We start from the raw sequence: 25,335 nt of genomic DNA, 5'->3' as shown, positions 1-25,335 counted from the left end.
CGACAAAATAAAGCCAGTGAAGCAGCTGTTTCTTTCCTTTTCTTTTTGTTGTTCATCCAGATCGGCTACAGCCAATAAAAATGGAGAAAAAATGAGTGGCAAGCACATGAACCAATGAAAAGCCAGGAAAGAGAGGGGGAAGGATGTAAGCCCCGTTTAAGTCTATATTAAAAACAATAGATTTCAAAAGCATAGTGCAAGCACTGTGCTGGCGAAACCTAAAAAAGGTAACATTCACCAATGTGGGTGACTTGACAAATATGATATGTGTCCAGCATGTGGTCAAAGGTTATGTCCAATATCACTTCATTGGTGATAGAAAACTTGGCTCAGGTGTAGTTTGTTGAATTACTTCAAATCCACAAATAATGCTGTCATAATGGCTGCATAATGCCATCAGTGAATTCTTCTGTGATGTAATTTTTGATACCATTTCACGTTATGAGTTATTTGATATGTAAGGTCATAAGCAGCGTAAAACGTGGCATAAGTTATCGTTAGTTCACAAAATTATGATTAGCGAATTCAGTGATATTTCAGTTGTTCAACATTAGTTTTTATCTCATTTCAACACCTAACTATGCCATCCTGTTAAACTTAAGTTTTATCAGTGTAGAACAAGTTACTTAACTTTGGTAACACCTTATCTGGTAGAGAATCTATTTAGACCCAGATTCTTTACCTTTGAATATTCCTAGACTGAATCAGGAAGATTCTCAAGCAGTACCTCTGCACGCTGGTAGGTGGCGTCGTTCGGCTCCACATCGGCATTGTCCATGCTGAAAGAGAAATGCAGAATACCTATGTAGGCGCCACCTTGGCGTGCTGACATCAGTTACTTTCGCAATTTTGGTGCATCTGAACCGGTATGCAGAACGGGGAGGATGGGAGGTAAGGAATCTGTGGCTAGATAGAGCCTTACTTGATAAGGCATAACTGAATATAAGTAACTTGTTCATCTGATAGAGACTTCTAACTACAGATTCCTTACCTTTGAATAAATACCCAAGCAATACCTCCCCAGAGTTGCATCTGCCAACCCGATTAAACAAAAAAGTCCTGCAGGACCGAACAGGCGAAATGCCCATCACGGCAGGTCTGTCTGTCCAGATAGCAATGTTTTGCGAATGTATGCAGTCATGCCCAAGTCACTGCCTGAAAGATGTCCTAGAGAGGAATGCCACATGCTCACGCAGTTGTCGCAGCCTTGGCTCTCGTAGAGTGAGACCGCAAGCCCTCAGTGTTGTAGAGCATTTTAGGACCCTAGTGTAATTTTCCCGATTCATGCCCATATATAGGTATAAATCACCATGTCCTTATATAGGCATAGAAATCATAACCATATTTAGACTTAGCCCATGCAGTCCAAATACGGCATGGCTACTTCCACTAGTTCCGAAAATCCACAACTATTTCTTGGTTCCTGGAAAAACTTGCCTTCAGCAGTCAGGGACTTCCCCTTGCTTGAATATTGATTTGTCCAAGAACTCATGGAGTTTTCAAAGAACTGCGAGTCTTTGATGACGTTATTATGTCCAACCGTACGTCAAACTCGGCACCTTCAAGGTATAAATATGGCCACACTTGCCCTAGCAAACACACAGTGGTTTGGAGTAGTTCGACTATCTACCTACCCGACACAGCTCGCCGAAGCAAGTGCTGAAGGAAGCCGACCCTCCAGCTGATGTCTTTTCTCTTGCCTAGAAATCCAGCTCCAGTGTTTCCAAGCTCCCCTTGCGGGGTGTTGGGAAATCGAGTCCTGAGACAGAGAGATAACAAACTTCCTTCATTCTAAACCAAGGTACGGAGCTGATTATACCCTAAGAGAAATCTTGGATAGATTCCGGGCAAAAGAATACTAAACCTATGCTACACAATACTTACTTCTTCCCTCGTACTAGACCTAGCTTAGGAACAATGGGGTAGGCATATTTTAGAAGCACCAGTTGAGAACTTTTAGTCATTGTTATTTATATATGTTATTTTATATGGCTTAGAAACCATACCATGCTTTTACAGTATTATTTTATAATTCTCTTCTTGCTGTACGCATTATACTTTACAGCCAGTAATACGATTGTAGCAGTTCATTTCTTTTTCATGAGAAAGAAGACTGTTCAATAAATACCTTTTATTGAAAAACGCCCATCTCTCTATTTCTTTGCACTTCTGGTGAAACGAAGCATGCACGATTGACTGAGTGAAATATCTATCTATTGTTTCCACGACTCTAGAGATACGTTTTATTCTTGGGAAAGAAAGTTGTCATGTTTATGCAGTTGTCAGAAACGAATCCCTTCTTGTTTATTCGAGAAAGTTTCTAGTGACCTCTGAGCTAGCTGGCACTCACAATCAAGTTTAATATATTCGATAGAGACCTAGTTGACCTAAGTCCTACGTCAATTCGATAGTATATATTATTCCAATGCGCAGAGCCCATTGGGAATATAGAAACTACACTACATGGCGCCCAACGTTTGGTAAGGCACTAATTTAACGCTAGATACTAGAGTAACTCAGTCGTGCTTTCCACAGAGACTCCTTTTTCCCGTAAAATACTCCAATAGACTTCTGGAGTGGGTACAAGGATAAAATATCCGCCAAAACTAAGTAGGACGAAAAATCCTATATATTTGTTTTTTGGTTTGTTCAACGTTGAAGGATACAGTGTTCCAAAAATATTTTGCACCTTGCCCTTGTTTCCTTGAAACTTGCTCTGCAAAACTTTCGGTCAACAAAATGAGTGACGACTAAAGGGATAGAGCTGCAACAGAACGACCCGGATGCTATGATCATCCCTGTAAATGTAAGAAAAACAATAACTTACAAACTTATAAATAATGGAGTATCATCGAGAGGTGGTAAAGTAACAGTTCTCATAGAGGCACATGAATATCGGCAGACAGAGGTATTCTATTTATGGATTCTGTTTCCTACAGCAAATCCAGTAACACATGAGTTCCACTTCTACAAAGTAGAGGAACCTCCAGTAGAATACATTCCTTTCAAGGACATTGAAATTCCATTAACTTACCAAGAGCATCAGCTCTGGTTTAAAGGCGCCCTACAACATCAAAATCACATTACCAGGCTCGGTCCACTAGGTAGACCAGGAGCAACATGGCCGGTGCTAGCCAGCTATACACCACATCCTGACATTGAAAGAATGACAGGTCCAGAACTGTTAGATCAGCTGAAACAGTTAATAAAAATCCATAGACAACTGGTTCAATATGTCATGCAGACTTTAACAGTCCAACCTGCTGTAAGGATTCCGCAGCACACCCCTCACCAGGGGAACACAAATAAAATGACACCACAGACTATACAATCAGTCATTGGTAAATTGCCTGCAAAAAGGGAACAAATTCCGTTCTGGTTCGCTCAAAAAATTACTCAGATAGAGGCAGTATTTCCCGATAGTACACCTCATGAGAAACTCAGGATTTTAACAATCTGTTTACCAATGGGGATCGCACCACATGTGGAGGACTGTGACACTTGGGGTACAGTTTTTGCTTCAATCTACACAAAAAGCATGGTGTTCCATCTTTGGCGGTAATACCAGACGTCCTAAGATAGATTCAAAATGAATAAAGACCAGAACCAGCTTTGAATCTTGGTATGAAATTACTAAAAGATTTCAAACAGGTCTCGGTTATATTACTAGCTAACATTAAAGGTGAAGCAGCATCCGTGGCAATCTGCCAAAAACTAAAAGAACTTGACGTATCTGAGCAACCATATGAACTTGCAAGAATTATTGAAAAATCCCATGAAGAACTAGGTAGATATAGTTTGGGTGGGAAACCAGTAAAACCCCAACTAACAGAAAATCCTGAAAAGGTCTTTATTAAAAATAATCTCACTACTCCTAAAAAGAAGTGGGAAAGCACTGAACAGACACTTCCTAAAGAGAAGCGTTCTCAGTCCTCAACAGGAGCCCTCTGAAAAGAGGTATAACCTCAGGAATAGGGATAATTTGAGAAAACCTGATAGATATCAAGATAATGATACACATTCCTCTCGTACCGTTCAGACTTCCTCGCAGAAATCCAAAAGAAGAGGACGATCAGAACACAAGGAAGAACGCGTGAAGTCCAAAGACGATCAGCAAGTTCCCAAAAGTAAGAAAACTCATTTGACAAAGAAGAAGGTAGCTAGTGTAAAAATCAGACATGCCGAGGATCTTGAGGACACAACTCAAGAACGGGGAATGGGCCCAGACAATGCTAGACAGCACACCAGAAGTCATCATAGGTCGCAAACTCCTGAAGGATCATCTGGAGACAGTGGACTTGAATGAATGCATTCAAGTTGAAACTGCCGACACCAGGGTTAGTGTACCCCATAAGTTATATGAAGTAACTCTCCGGATGGAGGGGGGCATAACTAGGAAAATAAGAGCACTCTTTTGGGAGAAGCTCTCTAAGGGTTATGACATTCTTCTAGCTGAAAAAGACTGGCCACCAGAATTTGTCAGGGAGTGCCCACATGGCGAAGAGATAATTATGCCAGCCTTCTCAAATCACATTCCAATTCAGAAAAAATACACCTATGCCAGAAAATGGGTAGTAGCCCAGGCTCCAGCATTATATAAAATAATGTAGGCTGGGATGAGGACTCTCCTCTCCATAAATCCAGCTGAAAACTCAACCCACAATGCAAAGGCAATATCCTGTTAAACAAGAAGCTAAAAAACAGGTCAGGGAGATTTTAAATCAACTTGAATACCAGGGAGTGATTGAAACATGCACCTCTTCCATGAAAAATCCTTTGTTTCCTGTATCCAAACCAGAGAATACATATTGTCTAGTTTTGGACTGCAGACATTTAAACACTTTTTGCAAAACATTTGCAGTACAAAATGCACACAGTGCAGTATTGATGAATAACATTGTGCGTAAAAAATACAAAACAATACTAGATATTTCTAATGGTTTCTGCTGTCAAAACATTGCACCTGAAAGCAAGTACTTGACCGCTTTCTCAATCATGGGGACACAATGACAATGTTGCCGTTTCCCCCAGGGATTCAAGAATAGTCCAGGGTTATTTTCAGCCAGAGTAACAGAGTTACTACAAACGTATGATGATGAGGTATTATCTTATGTCAATGACATCTATCTTACAGACGATGATTTAGACAGGCACTTTAACAGAGTGAACACCATTATACTTGGGTTCGCCGCTGAAGGGGTAAAAATTCAATTTTAAGAAATCACGAATCGCCCACCTCAACGTCCTATTCTTAGGATACGAACTTTCAAGTGAAGGCAAAAGCCTGGCAGCCAACTTTTTAGAAAAGTGTGCGCTGCTCCAACCTCGAAAAACGCGGAAAAACTTACAGTCAATTCTAGGTTTCCTGAATTTTGGAAGAACTTATATTCTGAACTACGCAGAAAGGGTTAAACCTCTCTACGAACTAATCAAACCTGATTTCAAACCTACTACTTGGACTCAAAAACACACAGAAATTTTGCGTTCAGTGCAAACAGACATGTTAGCAACAACACATTTCCAGACACGCGACAACGTACGCAACCTTGTAATCCGAATCATCCCAGGGAGATGCAGATTCACATACCTAACCTTTAATGAAGGTGAAAAGGTACCAATAGCTTATGAATCACACTTGTACACACAAGCTGAAATGAAATTCACTTCAACAGAAAAAATTCTGGCAGCGGTTCAAACTGCAGTAGCAAAAGAGAGAGCCCTTGCACAGGGAAAACGCATAATGGTCGTTACACCTGTACTGTACCTGCCTTAGAGGCAGTGACAAAAGCAAGCATTCCACATGCAAAGGCTTTACACCCGAGATGGATACAATGGGTTAATTCTCTTGCTGCAATAGACGTTGAATACGTTTTTGACCCTTACTTGAAAACTCAAGAAATTCTACAATATGAACAAGAATGTCCTCTGCCTATTGAGATTCTCTCTCTAGAACATTACGGATGTATAATCTATACAGACGGATCAGCACAACCTGCAATTGGGGGTAAACAAGCTTATAGTGCTGCGTGCGCGATTGTTAAAGGTCGCTGGCGCGATGGTAAATTCAGACCTATGGTTACAAAAACTCAATCTCTTGGAAACTGTACAGCTCAGCGAGCTGAACTACAGGCTTTCAAGATGGCGCTTGAAAATACTGATCGCGAATTCCCCACACTCATAGTGTGCGATTCGTATTACTACGTTCAATCTTACAACGAATATTTACAGAACTTGGTTCAAAACGGTTTCAAAGATGCAAAAGGAGGCACAATTAAGCATAAAATGCTTTGGGAACAAGTAGTTCTATTACAGAAAGAACTACAAAAGACTCACATGATCCATACAAGGAGTCATCAGCGAGATGGTGTTCACGTTGCAGGGAATTCATTGGCTGATGAAGCCGCAAAGGAAGCTGTGCAAACGGCTTACGTAGCTGCAATCACTCGTTCAAAAATGAAAATAGACGGTGAAACAATGCTAGCTGTCAATGCCACAATGAAAGGAAGCGGTGCAGCGTTACCTCTGAACTATGCACTCGAATATACATACATAATTGATGCAAACTCCGTTCCTTTTGCTCGAATCCCTGGAGTGGGGGATAGGGTAATTCCAACAGGAACCGGAGAGGTGCTTTGGTTCAAGAAGCACACATGGGAGAGGGTCTGACACATCAAGGGATCTCAAAATCTCTATTAGAATTGAAAGAGATGTACTGGTGGCCAGGGATGAGCACCCACATTTACGAATTTGGAATTAATTGCGATGTCTGTTACAGAGATCATATTTACAACAAGGGGTGGTGAGGGACAGAGTCTCTGAATTAAGCAGAATACTCCCACCCAGTCAAGAGATTAGGGCTAGAGCCAACACCGTTTTTTAGCTCATTGCACCATCCCAGTTTCAGAACCTGGCTGTATGCAAATTAGACTGTCCCTGGCCCAGTGCATCATGGGAACAGGGCAGACCAGACTACAAAAGCCAATTCTTACACTGGGAAGGAAACAAGCTTCCGGGGACCGGTTTCTGGCATTACAGCCGTCTTCGGCCCGGCTTGCTTGAATCCTGATGGTGCAATGAGCAAGGGACTCACATCTGAGTATACCCTTCCACGCTTAGGGTGGACAAAAATATTTACAACAAGGGGTGGTGAGGGACAGAGTCTCTGAATTAAGCAGAATACTCCCACCCAGTCAAGAGATCAGGGCTAGAGCCAACACCGTTTTTTAGCTCATTGCACCATCCCAGTTTCAGAACCTGGCTGTATGCAAATTAGACTGTCCCTGGCCCAGTGCATCATGGGAACAGGGCAGACCAGACTACAAAAGCCAATTCTTACACTGGGAAGGAAACAAGCTTCCGGGGACCGGTTTCTGGCATTACAGCCGTCTTCGGCCCGGCTTGCTTGAATCCTGATGGTGCAATGAGCAAGGGACTCACATCTGAGTATACCCTTCCACGCTTAGGGTGGACAAAAATATTTACAACAAGGGGTGGTGAGGGACAGAGTCTCTGAATTAAGCAGAATACTCCCACCCAGTCAAGAGATCAGGGCTAGAGCCAACACCGTTTTTTAGCTCATTGCACCATCCCAGTTTCAGAACCTGGCTGTATGCAAATTAGACTGTCCCTGGCCCAGTGCATCATGGGAACAGGGCAGACCAGACTACAAAAGCCAATTCTTACACTGGGAAGGAAACAAGCTTCCGGGGACCGGTTTCTGGCATTACAGCCGTCTTCGGCCCGGCTTGCTTGAATCCTGATGGTGCAATGCTCATTGCACCATCAGGATTCAAGCAAGCCGGGCCGAAGACGGCTGTAATGCCAGAAACCGGTCCCCGGAAGCTTGTTTCCTTTCCAGGGAAGAATTGGCTTGGTAGTTTGGTCTGCCCTGTTCCCATGATGCACTGGGCCAGGGACAGACTAATTTGCATATAGCCAGGTTCTGAACTGGGATGGTGCAGTGAGCTAAAAAAACGGTGATGGATCAAGCCCTGATCTGTTGACTGGGTAGGAGTGTTCTGATTAACTCAGATACTCTGCCAATCACCACCCCCTTTTTGTAATTATTTTGGCCACCATGAGTGTGGAAGGGTATGCTCAGACATGAGTCCCTTGCTCATTGCACCATCAGGATTCAAGCAAGCCGGGCCGAAGACGGCTGTAATGCCAGAAACCGGTCCCCGGAAGCTTGTTTCCTTTCCAGGGAAGAATTGGCTTGGTAGTTTGGTCTGCCCTGTTCCCATGATGCACTGGGCCAGGGACAGACTAATTTGCATATAGCCAGGTTCTGAACTGGGATGGTGCAGTGAGCTAAAAAAACGGTGATGGATCAAGCCCTGATCTGTTGACTGGGTAGGAGTGTTCTGATTAACTCAGATACTCTGTCCATCACCACCCCCTTTTTGTAATTATTTTGGCCACCATGAGTGTGGAAGGGTATGCTCAGACATGAGTCCCTTGCTCATTGCACCATCAGGATTCAAGCAAGCCGGGCCGAAGACGGCTGTAATGCCAGAAACCGGTCCCCGGAAGCTTGTTTCCTTTCCAGTGTAGAATTGCCTTGGTAGTTTGGTCTGCCCTGTTCCCATGATGCACTGGGCCAGGGACAGACTAATTTGCATATAGCCAGGTTCTGAACTGGGATGGTGCAGTGAGCTAAAAAAAACGGTGATGGATCAAGCCCTGATCTGTTGACTGGGTAGGAGTGTTCTGATTAACTCAGATACTCTGTCCATCACCACCCCCTTTTTGTAAATTTTTTGGCCACCATGAGTGTGGAAGGGTATGCTCAGACATGAGTCCCTTGCTCATTGCACCATCAGGATTCAAGCAAGCCGGGCCGAAGACGGCTGTAATGCCAGAAACCGGTCCCCGGAAGCTTGTTTCCTTTCCAGGGAAGAATTGGCTTGGTAGTTTGGTCTGCCCTGTTCCCATGATGCACTGGGCCAGGGACAGACTAATTTGCATATAGCCAGGTTCTGAACTGGGATGGTGCAGTGAGCTAAAAAAACGGTGATGGATCAAGCCCTGATCTGTTGACTGGGTAGGAGTGTTCTGATTAACTCAGATACTCTGTCCATCACCACCCCCTTTTTGTAATTATTTTGGCCACCATGAGTGTGGAAGGGTATGCTCAGACATGAGTCCCTTGCTGATTGCACCATCAGGATTCAAGCAAGCCGGGCCGAAGACGGCTGTAATGCCAGAAACCGGTCCCCGGAAGCTTGTTTCCTTTCCAGGGAAGAATTGGCTTGGTAGTTTGGTCTGCCCTGTTCCCATGATGCACTGGGCCAGGGACAGACTAATTTGCATATAGCCAGGTTCTGAACTGGGATGGTGCAGTGAGCTAAAAAAACGGTGATGGATCTAGCCCTGATCTGTTGACTGGGTAGGAGTGTTCTGATTAACTCAGATACTCTGTCCATCACCACCCCCTTTTTGTAATTGTTACAGAGATCATAGCTTTGATCACCACCAGATACCTGACTGCAGCGTAGCCTGCCCAGTTCAGACACCACTGTTTGACAGCATTAGACTTTCTACATGCAGATGTCACAATGGACGAATGCGGTCCCACAACTATTAGGACAGATTCATTTGGATGTGGCCTCAGCGCTCGGCTGACGCCCAAACTGTTATAAAATATTTGCTAGTCTTTATTGGCACATACGCAATCGGCACGCTACATTCTGACCAGGGTCCTGCACTTAGCTCTCGAGCTTACTAGGAGGCCATGGCCAGCTTGGGGGTTGCATTGCGGTACTCAAGTCCATTCCATCCTGAGGGAAATGCGGTAGTGGAAAGAAAAAAACGAGACATAAAGTAATCTATAACAGCTAGGGTATTAGGTTCGGGTGACGGGTGGGTCAAACATCTAATAAGTGTCCAACGTAGTCTTAACAGTCTGCCAAGAAATTCACTGGGTGGAATCACTCCATATGAAATGCTTTTTGGTACTAGAATGACCGTCCAAGACCTCAATCATCACACTTCAGTGGTAGACCAAAAACCCTTTGATATCAAAGACCGTTTGGCTGTTCTGCAGGACTTAAATGAAACAAGAAAAAGTCTGAGCAACACACTACAGAAGCCAACGACCACTGAAGAAAAAACACCTGTCACAGCAAGGCCTGTCTGGATTCCAAAGATTGGGGATCTAGTCAGACAAAAGATCGTGGACAAGAAGGAATTTGGGCCTTCTTACAGTACTAGCAATCCATGGATTAAGAACAGTGTTACTGCCGCCCCTTGCTGGAAGAAAGGATAACAGGTCTGTATCCATTGACCTGGTAAAACCACATCATGTGGCCGATAATAAGTAGTAGGCCAAGTGGGCTCCAAAGATGTAGCAGACGACCGAATCTTGCTACTATCCAAGAGGTTCAAACTGAGAGACTGATCACCTTTGATAAACCTGCAGTAAGAAAAGAAGGACTATGCAATAAAACCATGGAACTTGTGCCTCTTGAGACCCAAATAACAGTTCGTCAAGACTCTCCTATCTACAATGATATAGCCTCTGACTATACTAATATGACAAAGGATGAAGCAGCTCCAGCGTTTTCAAGTAATCCGGATGCAATTCCAACAATTGACAGAACTGCCTCTGGCTATTTCATCAACTTTTATATGTTTTCTGAGGATACCAGTGAGCCTGAAACGACGCCAGCAAATAAAACTTTCAAAGAAAAAATAACTTGAAAAAATATACCTGGTTTCACAATGGGCTGAATTTTGGATTGTGTTAGGTGTACTTTTTCTCCTATTTTGGCTCATTCTTGTTTTAAGTTTGGGAAAGCTGATAGATGGAAAATATAGTAAAATGGACACAGCAAGTAACAACATCAACTTGCTCCTAAAGAAACACAAATCATCTCATCGTGAACAAAGAGACCTGTCATCAGTGAACATCACAGCCATTCCTATACCCGGTGGTATAGCATGGGACAGAACTGATCATGACATTTATGGCCCGGTTTAGCTGTTAAGGATTCCACACAACATGAATACTTAGAAGGTTCATCAGATTATGAACAAAAGTATTGTTTTAATCATTATGGTCATCATTATTTGCACAAATCTGCAAACCCTAGAAATGTTTATACTTATAATCAATGGGAACATTGTCCAACGCCGCTAAAGGGTAGCTCAAAAACATTCTATGAACATTTTCTTGCTTATAATGAAGCATGGAAAGTCACGCAAATGGAAACTGCAGAAAGAATATGAGAAATTGATCGTATTAACTCAGAGAAATCACTCTCTGTAGTGGACAATTGGTTAACGACTCTGTCCTCCAGAATTTATTCTTTGGACAGCATTGTATCCTACGCAATAGATATAATAGAACAGGACTTGCTCATGTTGCAACATGGACAGTCTCAATTGCGTTCTATAATGCTGATAGGCTGGACGTTACAAAATCTCCGTTCAGGCTACGTGCCATGGCGTCTAATCAACACCACAGTCATTGTTTACTGGATTTAACCTTACAGATAAACAAATCTCTTTGGCACAAAAAGGAGCAGACTATTCGGTGCTGAGCATTGAAAAACTGGAAAGATTACCATTAACTGTTTCTGAGAAACCTGTCGTAGAATGGATAATACATGGCATCATCACGATACGAGTGACGATTTTCCAGTTTCAGTATTGCTTAAAACACATACCAGCAGACCTGTATGAAAGGTTGGGTAAAGATTACATTAAGTCATCCTGGGATTTACCATACACACACAAATGTTGGAGTGGGGGAAAGGAAGTATTTCTTAGTGGTAATAATTGCCAACACGCACTAAGCGGTACACTTTTGTGTCAAGGTATTAATTTACACGGAGCCTGCAATGGTTCCTCGACTAACCTCTCTTGCCACCTGCAGGGTTCCCCGGCGGCAGTGATAGATCCAGTTTTTAGCCAGCTATCCAATGGTAGCTACATAATATTGAATGATCACAGCTGTTGTGGAATGATGCCAGGAATAGCCTATCTCGTTAGTGTGTCAGCCAGGGTCACTTGTTGTATGCAAGTATTGTTTCCTAAAAGCAAGACAGACGGGGAGTCGCCGTTATGGCTTTCACTTAACATCTCTTCTATACGAATTGATACTTTAAGCAGAATGAAAGCCATTCTTTTGCAAAAAGCTGTGCCACTGACCTCGTCCAGAGAGACGTATGATCTTCAAGTTGCAAGGTCCTCTGCGGAGATACATGCCCTATTATCAACAAACTGTCCCATACATTTTGTAGAAATGTTAGGTCATATCTTAAACATGTCAGATACCAGTGGTATTGTACATGTATTTAAAACAGTTTTTTTGGACATGTTAGCACCATTTGAAGCAGTCCTAGGCATTTTTATAAATTTCGTGCACTCTGTGTTCGGCGGCCTGCCTCTCATCTTGGGACTCGTAGCAGGAATTTTATTTTTGTTACTTCTGCTTCGATATGGCAAGTCCACTCAACAGCAATACTCAGACTACAATGGAGAACGCTCTCCTTGCCATGCAGTATCGTGAACGAATTACACAGATTCTTGGCTTGGCTCCTTTAAGAGATCTGAATACCACTTGGTTCCTTTCATTCAGACCAATCTGGCAAGATTGCATCTTATCTGTTCTACGATGCCTGCTTTGCAGAGAAGAATGTGTGTTGGGTGTTTTTCTTACACTTCCCTCAGCACTGCCAACGGATGTCGACGCTTTTGCTTGGTTCGGTAACGGCTCATGCATTGTGTTGTCCCCAACGGCTACCAATCCTGATGACGGTATTCATTGAGGTCTCACCGGCAATTCCAGCTGAGGGAGAGATACGAGGAGCAACAGGCACACAGGTACCATCTGCTGCGAACATTGCTAATGCGGATAACGCTGACGGCGATGCTTCTCATCTGGGTAAAATGTATCTACTTAATGAAGTAGTCCATCTTTCACCTACTGTGGTAGACGATTTCTTTGCCAGCTTAGAAGATGTGATGTTTTCTCCTGACAGCGAGAATAACTTTTGAAATTAGCACACAGCGTTCTATCAACTGGGATTTCGACCTTCGCTTTTCAAAACAAACCTTCTAACTTTGGAACTCTATTTTCTATAATTTGATTTGACTTTTTTCCAAAGGTTTTTTGGCACAAAGTAGTCTGCTTAAAGTAGAACTGTTCTGAGAGAACAAGAATTCTTAGAAAACTTCCTAGAGACAATATTTGACCTTCTCCTCAAAACAAAACAGTTTATATATTCTGCTATGGGATGGTCTCGACCTTTTATTCTGTAATTAAGAGCCATTTCATAAATGTACATTTTGTTATTAATTTAATTAACATTAATACTTTCATGCTATATACTTCGTATGAAAACACTATTTTCAAATGCGTACAGTTCACATGCTCATTTTCATGTTCAACCTTTTCAAATGCATTTTTGTGTTTTTGGGTGGGATTGTAAACACATGCTTTAGATATGTTTTATGCTTAGAATTTTTAGTAATGTTAAACATAATAAAGTGGAATGGGTGTTGTAGAGCATTTTAGGACCCTTGTGTAATTTTCCCGATTCATGCCCATATATAGGTATAAATCACCATGTACTTATATAGGCATAGAAATCATAACCATATTTAGACTTAACCCATGCAGTCCAAATACAGCAGGGCTACTTCCACTAGTTCCGAAAATCCACAACAATTAGTTGGAAAAACTCGCCTTCAGCAGTCAGGGACTTCCCCTTGCTTGAATATTGATTTGTCCAAGAACTCATTGAGTTTTCAAAGAACTGCGAGTCCTTGATGACATTATGTCCAACCTTACGTCAAACTCGGCACTTTCAAGGTATAAATATGGCCACACTTGCCCTAGCAAACACACAGTGGTTTGGAGCAGTTCGACTATCTACCTTCCCAACACAGCTTGCCGCAGCAAGTGCCGAAGGAAGCCAACCCTCCAGCAGATGCACTGAGAGAGACGCTGTCTTTTCTCTTGCCGAGAAATCCAGCTCCAGTGTTTCCAAGCTCCCCTTGCGGGGTGTTGGGAAATCGAGTCCTGAGACAGAGAGATACCAGACCTCCTTCATTCTAAACCAAAGTACGGAGCTGATTAGACCCTAAGAGAAATCTCGGAAAGATTCTTGGCAAAAGAATACTAAACCTATGCTACACAATACTTACTTCTTCCCTCGTACTAGACCTAGGTTAGGTACATTGGGGTAGGCGTATTTTAGAAGCACCAGTTATTTACCATTGTTATAACCATTGTTATTTATATATGTTATTTTATATGGCTTAGAAACCATACCATGCTTTTACAGTATTATTTTATAATACTCTTCTTGCAGTACGCATTATAGTTTACAGCCAGTATCACGATTGTAGCAGTTCATGAGAAAGAAGTCAGTTCAATAAATACCTTTTATTGAAAAACGCCCGTTTCTCTATTTCTCTGCACCTCTGGTGAAACGATGCATGCACGATTGACTGAGTGAAATATCTATCTGTTGTTTCCACGACTCTAGAGATACGTTTTATTCTTGGGAAACAAAGTTGTCATGTTTATGCGGTTGTCAGAAACTAATCCCTTCTTGTTTATTCGAGAAAGTTTCTAGTGACCTCTGAGCTAGCTGGCACTCACAGTTAAGTTAAATATATTCAATAGAGACCTAGTTGACCTAAGTCCTACGTCAATTCTATAGTATGCGCAGAGCCTATTGGGAATATAGGAACTACACTACATCAGAGGCTGTTTCAAGTACAATGAACTGCACAATCTATCACAAGATGGTCAGCTTCTGCATAGCCTTTCCTTTTTTAACTCCGGCATAGCCCACAAAGAGTTGATCATCCACCAGGAACTCTTTTGTGCAGTCAAGGTAGAACAACAACACTATTTTTGTGTCCGGACGGTGGAGTCTCGCCTTCTCTTTGAAGGGATTAGGAAGGGTGCTGTTCCGATCAGTGTCCTTTCGGTAAAGGAAGGTATGGAATTTGTTATCCATCAGTTTTACTTCAACGTCTAGATAGTTAATTGATCTCTGATCATATATCCATGTAAATTGAATCCGATCATTGATTGAGTTCAGGTGTTCTAAGAAAGCAACTAGTGTGGCTTCAGGCCCAGACCACAATATGAAGATGTCAATAAAACGTAAAAACATGGGAAATTGTTTTTAACTATCTAGACGTTGAAGTAAAACTGATGGATGACAAATTCCATACCTTCCTTTACCGAAAGGACACTGATCGGAACAGCACCCTTCACTATTCTAGTTTCTACCGACCCAACCTGAAGAACAATTTACCACTGTCTCAACTGATGAGAGTTAAACGGATTACATCTGATTCTACTGAATGTGCCAAACCAACTCAGATTATGTGTAAAAGATTTCAGGATCGAGGATACCCCCATGATGTTCTGGAAAGTGCTAAAATTAAATGTGAAACATTCAAGAGAGAAGACTTGTTCTCCTCTAAGAAGAAAACCAACAACAAACACATGACTGTAGTGTCTAAATACTCAATACTGAGCAACAAATACCGAAAAATCATTTTGAAACACTGGCAACTGTTAAGTAGGGAACCTGACTTTATGTGTCTTTTTGAACAACCTCCAATTTTTTCGTACACTAGAGGTCCCAACCTCAAAGAACTATTGACGCATTCTCGGATCAGCATTCCTGCTAAATATAGAGGTCTTCAACCTTGTTACAATTGTAGCAATTGTAACAATACTATGAAAGGAAACATTTTATACCATCCCATGAAGGGCAACAAGATCACACTTAAAGTCAATGCTACATGTAATACAGCAAATGTGATCTACATGCTGAAGTGTCCCTGTGGTCTCTGTTATGTTGGCCACACAGAACGCAAGATATGGACCAGAATCCTTGAACACAAGTGCAACATAAGGACTGGCAACCTCAAATTTACCGTGGCTACACATTTTGCTGAACAAAGACACAATGTTGCGCAGTTACAATTTACTGTGCTGGAAAATGTATTGAACTCGGAGGGTATGAATCCTAAAAACAAATTGTTACAGAGAGAGAACTTCTGGATCAGGTACCTGTGCACGATGCAACCGACTGGCCTCAATGACAGAATGGAATTTATGTGTTACTTATGAAATGGATTATTTGTCTTTACAACTTGTCATATTTCTAGAGCACTATTTTCATTTTTATGTTTATGTTACTTATGTTGTTGATTTCACCTATGTTTTTTGGATTTTTGGGTCTGATTTATCATTTAAACACTGCCGCATTTGCATAAGAGATCTCATCAGGATACATAGAAACATTATACTGGATTTGTTATCTTTTTAAAGTTTTTTGGTTAGAACTTTATTTAATGATGCTAAGAACATGGGTATATTTTCACCATTACAAGATGGCTCCCATTACCCCGGACATGATAGTCCTCTTTTCATCTTCATTAACTTTGAGAGACACTTGCGTACTCTTTTAACTCCATTTACCATACTAACCCATGTACGGCTTGACGTGACATCAGCTATTGACTGTGTCCCTGGAATGCTTTCATTAAGTACTAACCGTTAACTTCATTGCTTTTAATAACGTTACGTAAAATCCTCTATTGAGTACCAAGCGACATAGTGTTACTATCCGCTGATAAATGCAAGTGAACTTTTATTCTTTTTGAATGAAATGACTTTTTGGTGATGGCATCTTCTGTTAACTGCACCTTTCATAACCCGCTCGAACTTGGCATTAAATCACGGTTCGGCTTGTCGTTTACTCATCGTAAATCACCGTGTACAATATCAGTTGTAAAACATTAACAGAACGTGTCACTGACTCTTATAGACTTTGTGAAACATTAACATGTGCATTACCGTTAGACTTTCTTTCACCATTATCGTTTTTCACCCGGTACACACTCGCTAGTCAATTTATTTAACCCTGCTATTTAGGATACATTGAGATGTCCCCATAATCAACCCGCCTTTTTTTTACCTTGTTTTCAGAGACTTCCCCTGATGAAGGGCTAGTTAAGCCCGAAATGCATAGGGATGTGTGTTGAAACAGTTTGAATAGATTCACTGAACAACTTTGAAAAATATTTCTTTCTGATGCAAGAGATTGAATTTGATTCTACTGAAACGAATAAAACCACGCATGAAGTGAATAAACTTCAACGAAGAGAATTGGTTGTGGACTAACTTTACTATACCATTGGGTATCTATCATGCGGTGCGCAGGGGGACAACTCCTATTTGGATTTGGAATTACAGGGTCCATGACTCCAGACTGCCCTGTTATTTGCTGTAGCATGTGGCAGTGGTGTTGTCTGTGAATACCTGCACCAGCCTTCCCTTGATTGCAGGAAGAAAGGCTTTTAATGCCAAGGGAATAGCCGGAAGCTCTAACAGGTTTATATGGAGCTCAGACTCTGCCAGAGACCTGAGAACTCTGATCTCCACCTCTCCCAGATGGCCGCCCCAGCCCAGGAGTGATGCATCTGTCACCCCTGTTAGACGTGGCTGGGGAAGAGAGAGGGGTCTGGCACTGACCCATTCACAGTTAATTTGCCACCACTACAGGTTTTTTGCAGTACCCTCCATGGACAATGTTGAGGATTCCCCTGACACTGTACCCTCTGGGCTTTCAGGACTCACTGCAGAGCCCACATGTGTCACCAGCAGGATGCAGGAGGCCATGAAGACTTAGAGCCTCAGAGTAAATCTCATCGAAATCCAGGATAGAGGCTGAAACATCGGTATCATAGCCTGAATATCCTGGACGCGCCACTCAGGACAATAGTCCGGAAACTGCACCTTGTCTGGAACAGCTTCGATGAAAGGGAGCATCTGAGAGTGAGTCAGGTGCAACTTTGGCATGTTGATAGTGAACCACAGCAACTGCAGGAGGTTCGCTGTGGTCTGAAGGTGGGTTACAACTGCCCGTGGCAGGCCCGCCTTCTACAGTCAGTTGTCGAGGAAGAGGAAGCCTGAAATCCCCAACCTCCACAGATCAGCAGTGACTACCATCATCACCTTGGTGAACATCTGAGGGGCACTGGGAAGGGCAAAAGGTAGCACAACAAACTGAAAGTGCTCTTGGCCCACTGTGAATAGCAGGTAACACCTGTGGGCAGGCAGGAGAGGGATGTGAAAATAAGCATCCTGTAAGTCCAAAGATACCATCCAATCTCCTCGGTCCAGGGTAGACAGAAAGTGCGCAGGTTTGAGCATTTTGAACTTCTCCTTTTTCAAGAGGAGGTTGAGGAGGCATAGATCCAGTACAGCGCAGCGCCCGCCTTCCTCCTTTGACACCAAAAAATAGTGGGAATAACAACTACAACCTATTTCTTTATGCAGGCATCCTCTCTATAGCTCACTTGGCCAAGAGAGCCTGCATTTCTTGATGGAGCAAGGAGAGATGGTCTTCCATCAGCCAATTGTAAGTGGGCGGCATGGGTGGAGGGGGTATCACAAAGGGGAGGGAGTAGCCCTTTAGACTATCTTAAGTACCCAACTGCCTGATGTTACTGACCACCACCAGTGGGGGATGAGATGACTTATCCTATAGGTTTGGAGGCAGCGGCTGCCAGGGGATGGTGGACTGACCAGACTGCTGGCCACCTGGCCCACGTGGTCTATGGGACCTGCATCCTCGGCAAACAAAATGGCTTAGAAGCCTGCAGGGTGTGGTAGCTGGGAATGTATCATTGTGGTTAGAGACACCGTCTGTGACCATGAAAGAGGCGGAAAGCGGATTGGGGTTTATGAGGAGCCATAGACAAGCCTAAGGACCTCGCTGTAGCCCTGCTGTTCATGAAACACTCCAGCGCTGAATCTGTCTTGTCTCGATATAGGCAAAAGCCATCAATGGCATGTCCATGAGAGAAAATTGGACATCAACAGAAAAAACAGATGTTCTCAACCGGAAGTGGCACCGCAAGGCCACCAACGAGGGAATCCCTCTACCCAGCAAGTCAGTCCTGTCAAGTGCATATCTGATGGGGAACTATGACGCATCTCTCCCATTGGCAACAGCCAGTGGGAGTATGGCCCGGACCTCTTCCGGGACCATAGGCAACACTTGCGCAACTGAATCCCATAGTGTATTGGAATAACAGCCCAATAATCAATCGGTGTTCACTGACCACAGTTCTCATACAAAGATTCTCTACCTGTAAGAATCAATAGGCGCTATATGTTTCAGATAAGAAGACACCCAAGAAGCTGACCTACTGACAAAGGCATGCCACAAACGAGATATCAAAACATATCAAAATGTATTGGTGAATAATTCACATTATAATTTATTAAATAAGCAATCAAAAAAGGATAATATCGAAGTTAGTAATATCGATAGCAAAAATATTGATTTTAATATTAGTGTTATGTATTTTATTTGATATGTTTATTTTTTATAATTTTTGTTAATTATTGTAATAGTTTTAAAATACATGTATTACATTTTGAAGTTAGTAATAATTTATTTAAGTAAATTATGCATTTTAGTACCGTAGCGGTTTGTGGGTTATAGGAGAATAATGTGGAAGTAATTTAATTGTAATTAAGTAAATATTTTTTTTGTGTTGCGTATTGATAATTCAATTGTTGTTAATCAATTATTAATTGGTAATACATTTTTCCCCTATAATATTTTTTTCCCCATAATTGTTTATTAATTATTAATTAGTAATTACATTTTATTTTTTGTAATTTATTGGTATTTATCAATAATGTTTTGCTAATTAATTATTAATTGCTAAATGTTTTTTAATAATTATTGTTTTTTGGTATTGATTTAAAAAAATGTTTTAATAATTATTCTTTAATTGTATTTATTTTAATTGTTAATTATTAATTGGTATTTATTTTTAAATAATTATTTATTGGTATTGTTAACTTTCCCTACTGTTGCACCCTCTGGAGTTGGAATAGTAATTTTTACCCCTACGCTATCCAACAATTTCCCTACTGTTGCGCCCTCTGGAGTTGGAATAGTAATTTTAACCCCTACGCTATGCAACACTTTTCCTACTGTTGCACTCTCTGGAGTTGGAATAGTAATTTTAACCCCTACGCTATCCAACACTTTCCCTACTGTTGCGCCCTCTGGAGTTGGAATAGTAATGTTAACGCCTAGGCTATCCAACACTTTCCCTACTGTTGCACCCTCTGGAGTTGGAATTGTAATTTTAACCCCTAGGCTATCCAACACTTTCCCTACTGTTGCACCCTCTGGAGTTGGAATAGTAATTTTAACCCCTACGCTATCCAACACTTTACCTACTGTTGAACCCTGTGGAGTTGGAATAGTAATTTGTCCCCCTACGCAATCCAATATTTATTGTTTTAGTTAATGTAGTGTCTAATTTATTTAAAATTAATTTTAAAAATGTGTTATATATAGCTTTGACATTTTTATTTATATTATTGTTGTATGTGCATGTATGTATTTATAATTAATAATGTATTTTCTATCAATTTATAAGTTATTGGAGTAATTAATTGTAAATATTATCAAGTAAGTATATGTATTATATTTTATATGTATATCTTTATTTATTTTACATTATATGTATTATAATTTTAAATATATGTTTAACTATGTTTATTTTAATTATATGTATTATTTATTTAATTTGATATTATTTATAAACATTAAAAAACTATATTTTTTTACAAAAATATTTCTTTCCCGATATTTTTGTACTTACCTTAATGTAGCTAGGACTTTGATATTTTTGATGTCGATATTCCACCTCGGATATTTTTGATGCCGATATTTTCGACGTCGATATTGTGTCAGTGATTCATTTAAGACACATATCCTAGACAATGAGTTTGTTGCCATATTGTAATGTACAAAAAAGTAGCATGATACTTTTTCACAACTGTATTGGTCTTTTGTTCTACCCAACGCCTTCAGTGAGTTTGCTTTTCCCAAATAGTTTTCTACTCTTAAAAATCTTCTCTACCAACCTGCAGGCCACCCCTGCGACAAAGAGGACAAGGCCCAACATGTCCACCTGATTCCAGAACTTGCTGATATATAAGAGGGACCTCTTCTTGCCGCCCATGCCCTCCGGGTCATAGAAGCACTGCAGGAGAAAGAGACACAAAAAAATGAATGCCAGACAGATGCTCGTCCAAAGCCCTTCTCATGACACACTGATGCTATTAGACAGCCACTTTAGCAGACTCCACGACTAAACCACAATCTTTGGAAGCGAGGCGGCAGATCAGTTCTTCTGCTTTTGAGACTCGCCCAGGAGGTTGGAGAAATAAGTTTTCCAGCATCACTACACTTAGGGGCCGATTCCGATTTTGGTCGGAAGGGCTCCGAACGATGGTCGGAGCCCTTCTGACCGAACCGGAACATAATAATAAAACCATTTATTAAGCGCCTGGTTACACTAACAGTGTGTCCCCGCGCTATAGAACCACCTCACAAAACCCTCAAAACCAGCCAGAGCAGTGAAATCTTAAAACAACAAAGATCATTAATCAGTAGGGAAAAGATGCGTCTTAAGTTTCATGCGGAATCTCCTCTCGGAAGGTTCCATCCGCAATTCAAGAGGTAGTCTATTCCAGTAGGAGGCTGCTAGATAGCAAAATGAGCGGCCGCCCATTTTAGCTTTGAAAATGCGAGGGACTGAAAACAGCATGCTGCCCAGTGATCTTAAATGACGTTTCGGGCGGTAGATGTTAAGAAGCTTGTTCAGATAAGGGGGACCTTTCCCTTGTGCAATTCTATGGGAGATGCACATGGCCTTAAAGAGTATACGCTCCTTTATAGGGAGCCAGTGCAGTTTAGATAAAGCATCTTTCCCTGATGCTCTACGGGGGAGGTTGAGGACCAGGCGGGCAGCCATATTCTGGACTCTTTGGAGTTGTCTCAGGCCTTTTTGGCTCAGCCCTATAAAAAGGGCATTGCCGTAGTCCAGATGAGGGGTGACTAAGGCATGTACAAGAGATTTCCTAGAGCTTATCGGTACTAGGTCTAGAACTTTACGCAGGATTTTAAGAACAGCATAACATTTGCCCGTTACCTTTTCGATATGTTTCACATACGAAAGATTGGTATCCAATAACATTCCTAAATTTCTGGCTGAGTTCGTAGGAACAGGGGTCTGGCCAAGTTCTGCGGGCCACCAGTCTGATGACCACACCGAGTGAACCTTCCCAACGATTAACACTTCGGTCTTGTCTCCATTAAGACGCAGACAATTATCATTCATCCAGCTCGCTACAGCTGAAAGACATGCTGAAAAGTTGGTTGCTGTCTCTTCACCGTCTTGACTGAGTGTGATCATTAGTTGCGTGTCGTCGGCGTAAGTTATAATATTAACACCGAAGGACTCAACTATGCGTGCAAGGGGTTCCATATACAGATTGAACAGAGTAGGGCTCAAACTTGAGCCCTGTGGAACCCCGTGCTTCAGCTGTCTGGGAGTGGACTTGAATGGTGGACAGTGGATCTGGAAACTTCTGTTTCCCAGAAATGACTTTATCCACTCATATGCGTCTCCTCCAACTCCGATCTCAGATAGACGTGATAGCAGCGTGGAGTGTGACACAGTATCAAAAGCTGCGCTTAAGTCGAGTAACACAAGCGCTGCTGTCTGGCCTTTGTCGGCTATTTGCCTTAGTAATTCAGTAGAGTAAAGGACTGCCGATTCAGTGGAATATTGAGCTCTGAAACCTGATTGAGTAGGGTGAAGGAATTGACCCTGCTCCAGATAGTCCATGAGCTGCATGTTCACAATTTTTTCTGCCACTTTCATACAGAATGGCAACAGAGAAATTGGACGTAGATTCTGAAGTTGAGACATATTGAGGTTAGCTTTCTTTTTCAATGGAATCACCTGAGCTCTTTTCCAAGGTTCAGGTACTAGCTTTTCAAGGAAGGAGAGGGAGATAAGATGACTTATGTGCCCTAATAATACCTCTGTGATGTCCGAAAAGCATTTAGGGGGAGCAGCATCATTCGGTGAGCCTGATTTCACACTATTGACAATGCGAAGCATTGACTGACGGTCAGGTACTGCAAAACTATTTAATCGCACAGTTTTTTCCGGGCAATTGTCTATCATGTTCCCCTGTATAGGACACACAGGTGTTTTATTGAATGAAGCATGTATTATGTCTACTTTGTTTATGAAATGGTCTGCGATGGAGTTACATAGTTCATCAGACAGTGTATCATGGGCCAATAGTCTATCAGGGACCGTTATTTCTTTGTATATGGCAAAGAGTTCTTTAGCAGGATTATTTGCATTTGAAATTCTGTCATTGAGACATTTACTCTTTGCTGATCTGATCAGTTTGGAGTATTTACTTAATTCAATTTTGTAAAGTTGTTTACTCTCTGTCTTATATTCTCTTCTCCAGAGGCGTTCCAACCTTTTGCATGTGGCTTTGGCCCTTTTTAGTTCGACAGTGAACCAAGGAGCCGTTTTATTACTTCTAACTGGAATTTTCGTGGTCCAAGGAGCAACTTTATCCAATGCCTTTTCATGTCGCACGGATTCCTTTCTGACCAAGCCATTCTGATGGGCTCGGCTGGAAAGGAATCCGACTCGGATTTCCGGATTGCGGACGACAGGCTCGGAGAGTCCGTCTGCCGCCCGGAAATCCCTCAGTACTCCCCCGGCTGCCTCTTTGTGACCGAGGGAGTACGATGGCAGTTATTCACTGCCTTTTGGTGCTGGTTTTTCCAGCACGAAAAGGCAGTTGGAAACTATCTTTGGGGGCCCCCAGCAGGTCCCCCATGGGTGTGAGGCTGCCAAATGGTGGCCTGGGGGAACCTATGGTGCCCCTCAGTTGATCCCTGCACCCGGTGGCAGGCACCTTGAGGTGCCAGCCACAGGGTGCAGGGATAAACTGAACACCTACTTTTCACAATGCAGGCATGCATTCCGCTCGGAATGCATTCTTGCATTGTGAAGTATACGAGTGTGACCGAACCCTGTTTGGTCGCATCGTACTAGCAGGGCAGTAACCGACGACAGCAGGTCAGTTGGTTACGGCTCCTGACCGATGTCGGAGGGACTCAGGTCCGTCCAACATCGGAATCAGCCCCTTAGTGGAAGCCTACCTACTTGGGGCATACCAGGTCACACTTTGGGGAAAACAGCAACTTATGGTTAAAATTTAACTCACTCTCTGTGTTCATCCACAGGTAATGATGACAGTAGAGAACGATGAGGTGCTGTGTATTTAAAAAGGATACACCTGGGTATTAAAATCACATCTGAGCAAGCTAAATGCTTTCAAATACAACAATAATTGGATCAAAAAGCAATGCTCGATAACCATAGTTAGAGTAATGTACTCCCTCCCTGCTGGAGATGAAGCATCCAGCAATGTGTGGTGAAGTGATATTTGTACTACCTGAGGACTCCTGGTTGGTCTCTAAGGATCTGGCAGAATGCAAACAGAATAGAAAGACTCAATTGCACATAAAGTTACACAGTTTAAATGTGAATATTTGGGTGGATTCCAATCCACTGCAATTCTAGCAGGCCCAGTTCCAATGTCAATGTTCCTATTCAGGGATAATTTTAGACAATGTTTTATTACGTAGGCTTGTTCATCAAAGCAATGCCAGAGAACGTCCCTTAATTTAATAATTGCAAATGTATGAATAAAACTGGGCTAGAAAGCAGATTCAGTAGTTTAATGTTGTCATGAACAGACAACACAATACATATCAATGGCATTAGCAGAGAACTTCTAAAGAAATCAGGATGGCTCCTGTGTTTAAAAAAAAGGGATTCACCAGATTGGAGGGTCGAGTCAGCCAGCCAGGTGAGGAGGGAATAGGTCTAGAGGGGAAAGCCAGAGTCTCAACACAGCACACTCACCAACAGTTGATATTTCTAATGTCTCTGACAAACACAGTAGTAGAAAATGACAAAAAACAGACACCAAACTTTTTGTGGTCTGAAGAGCTGAACCAGGGTTGCTGCCAGGTGGAAGTTATTGCCTGTAGTTTAGGAGAAAGGGTTAGAAAACAAGTGTAGGGGAAGCCACTTACTTTACTTTCTGCTTGTTAATGAAGAAGACGATCCAGCCAGGGACAGAAGACGTACTGCCCTATCCCGAAGAGTCGAAGAGAAACTGAACTAAGAATGGAGCCACATGATAGGCTGCTTGAAGAACCTCCTGAAATAGTCAACACTTTGGGGTGCAGTGAGAAGCAGAGGCACATTAATCTCAAACATGGCCTCCATCTCCTTAAATTGGGTGCATTGTCATCTGACTACCAGCACAGGTAAATCAGTACTGATGTTTGGAAAAAATGTATAAACCTACCAAGAAAACCAATTAAAAAAGATTCAAGAAGGTGTAGTACTTTGGGACATAGGTGA

The 25,335-nt window shown here is 42.1% G+C and overlaps 1 protein-coding gene across 1 annotated transcript in view; it reads right to left on the bottom strand.

Moving 5' to 3' along the window:
- Positions 1–25,335, bottom strand: part of TRPM2 (transient receptor potential cation channel subfamily M member 2) — a 276,857-nt gene that overhangs the window by 93,951 nt on the left and 157,571 nt on the right. Inside the window, exon 18 of the mRNA XM_078656292.1 lies at positions 20,942–21,060. Within this exon, the coding sequence (XP_078512418.1) occupies positions 20,942–21,060 (119 nt within the window). The remainder of the gene's footprint in view (positions 1–20,941; positions 21,061–25,335) is intronic.

This window comes from Lissotriton helveticus, chromosome 8 (assembly GCF_964261635.1).
Source record: "Lissotriton helveticus chromosome 8, aLisHel1.1, whole genome shotgun sequence".
Lineage (NCBI taxonomy): Eukaryota > Metazoa > Chordata > Amphibia > Caudata > Salamandridae > Lissotriton > Lissotriton helveticus.
This window is presented reverse-complemented; position numbering and strand designations above follow the sequence as displayed.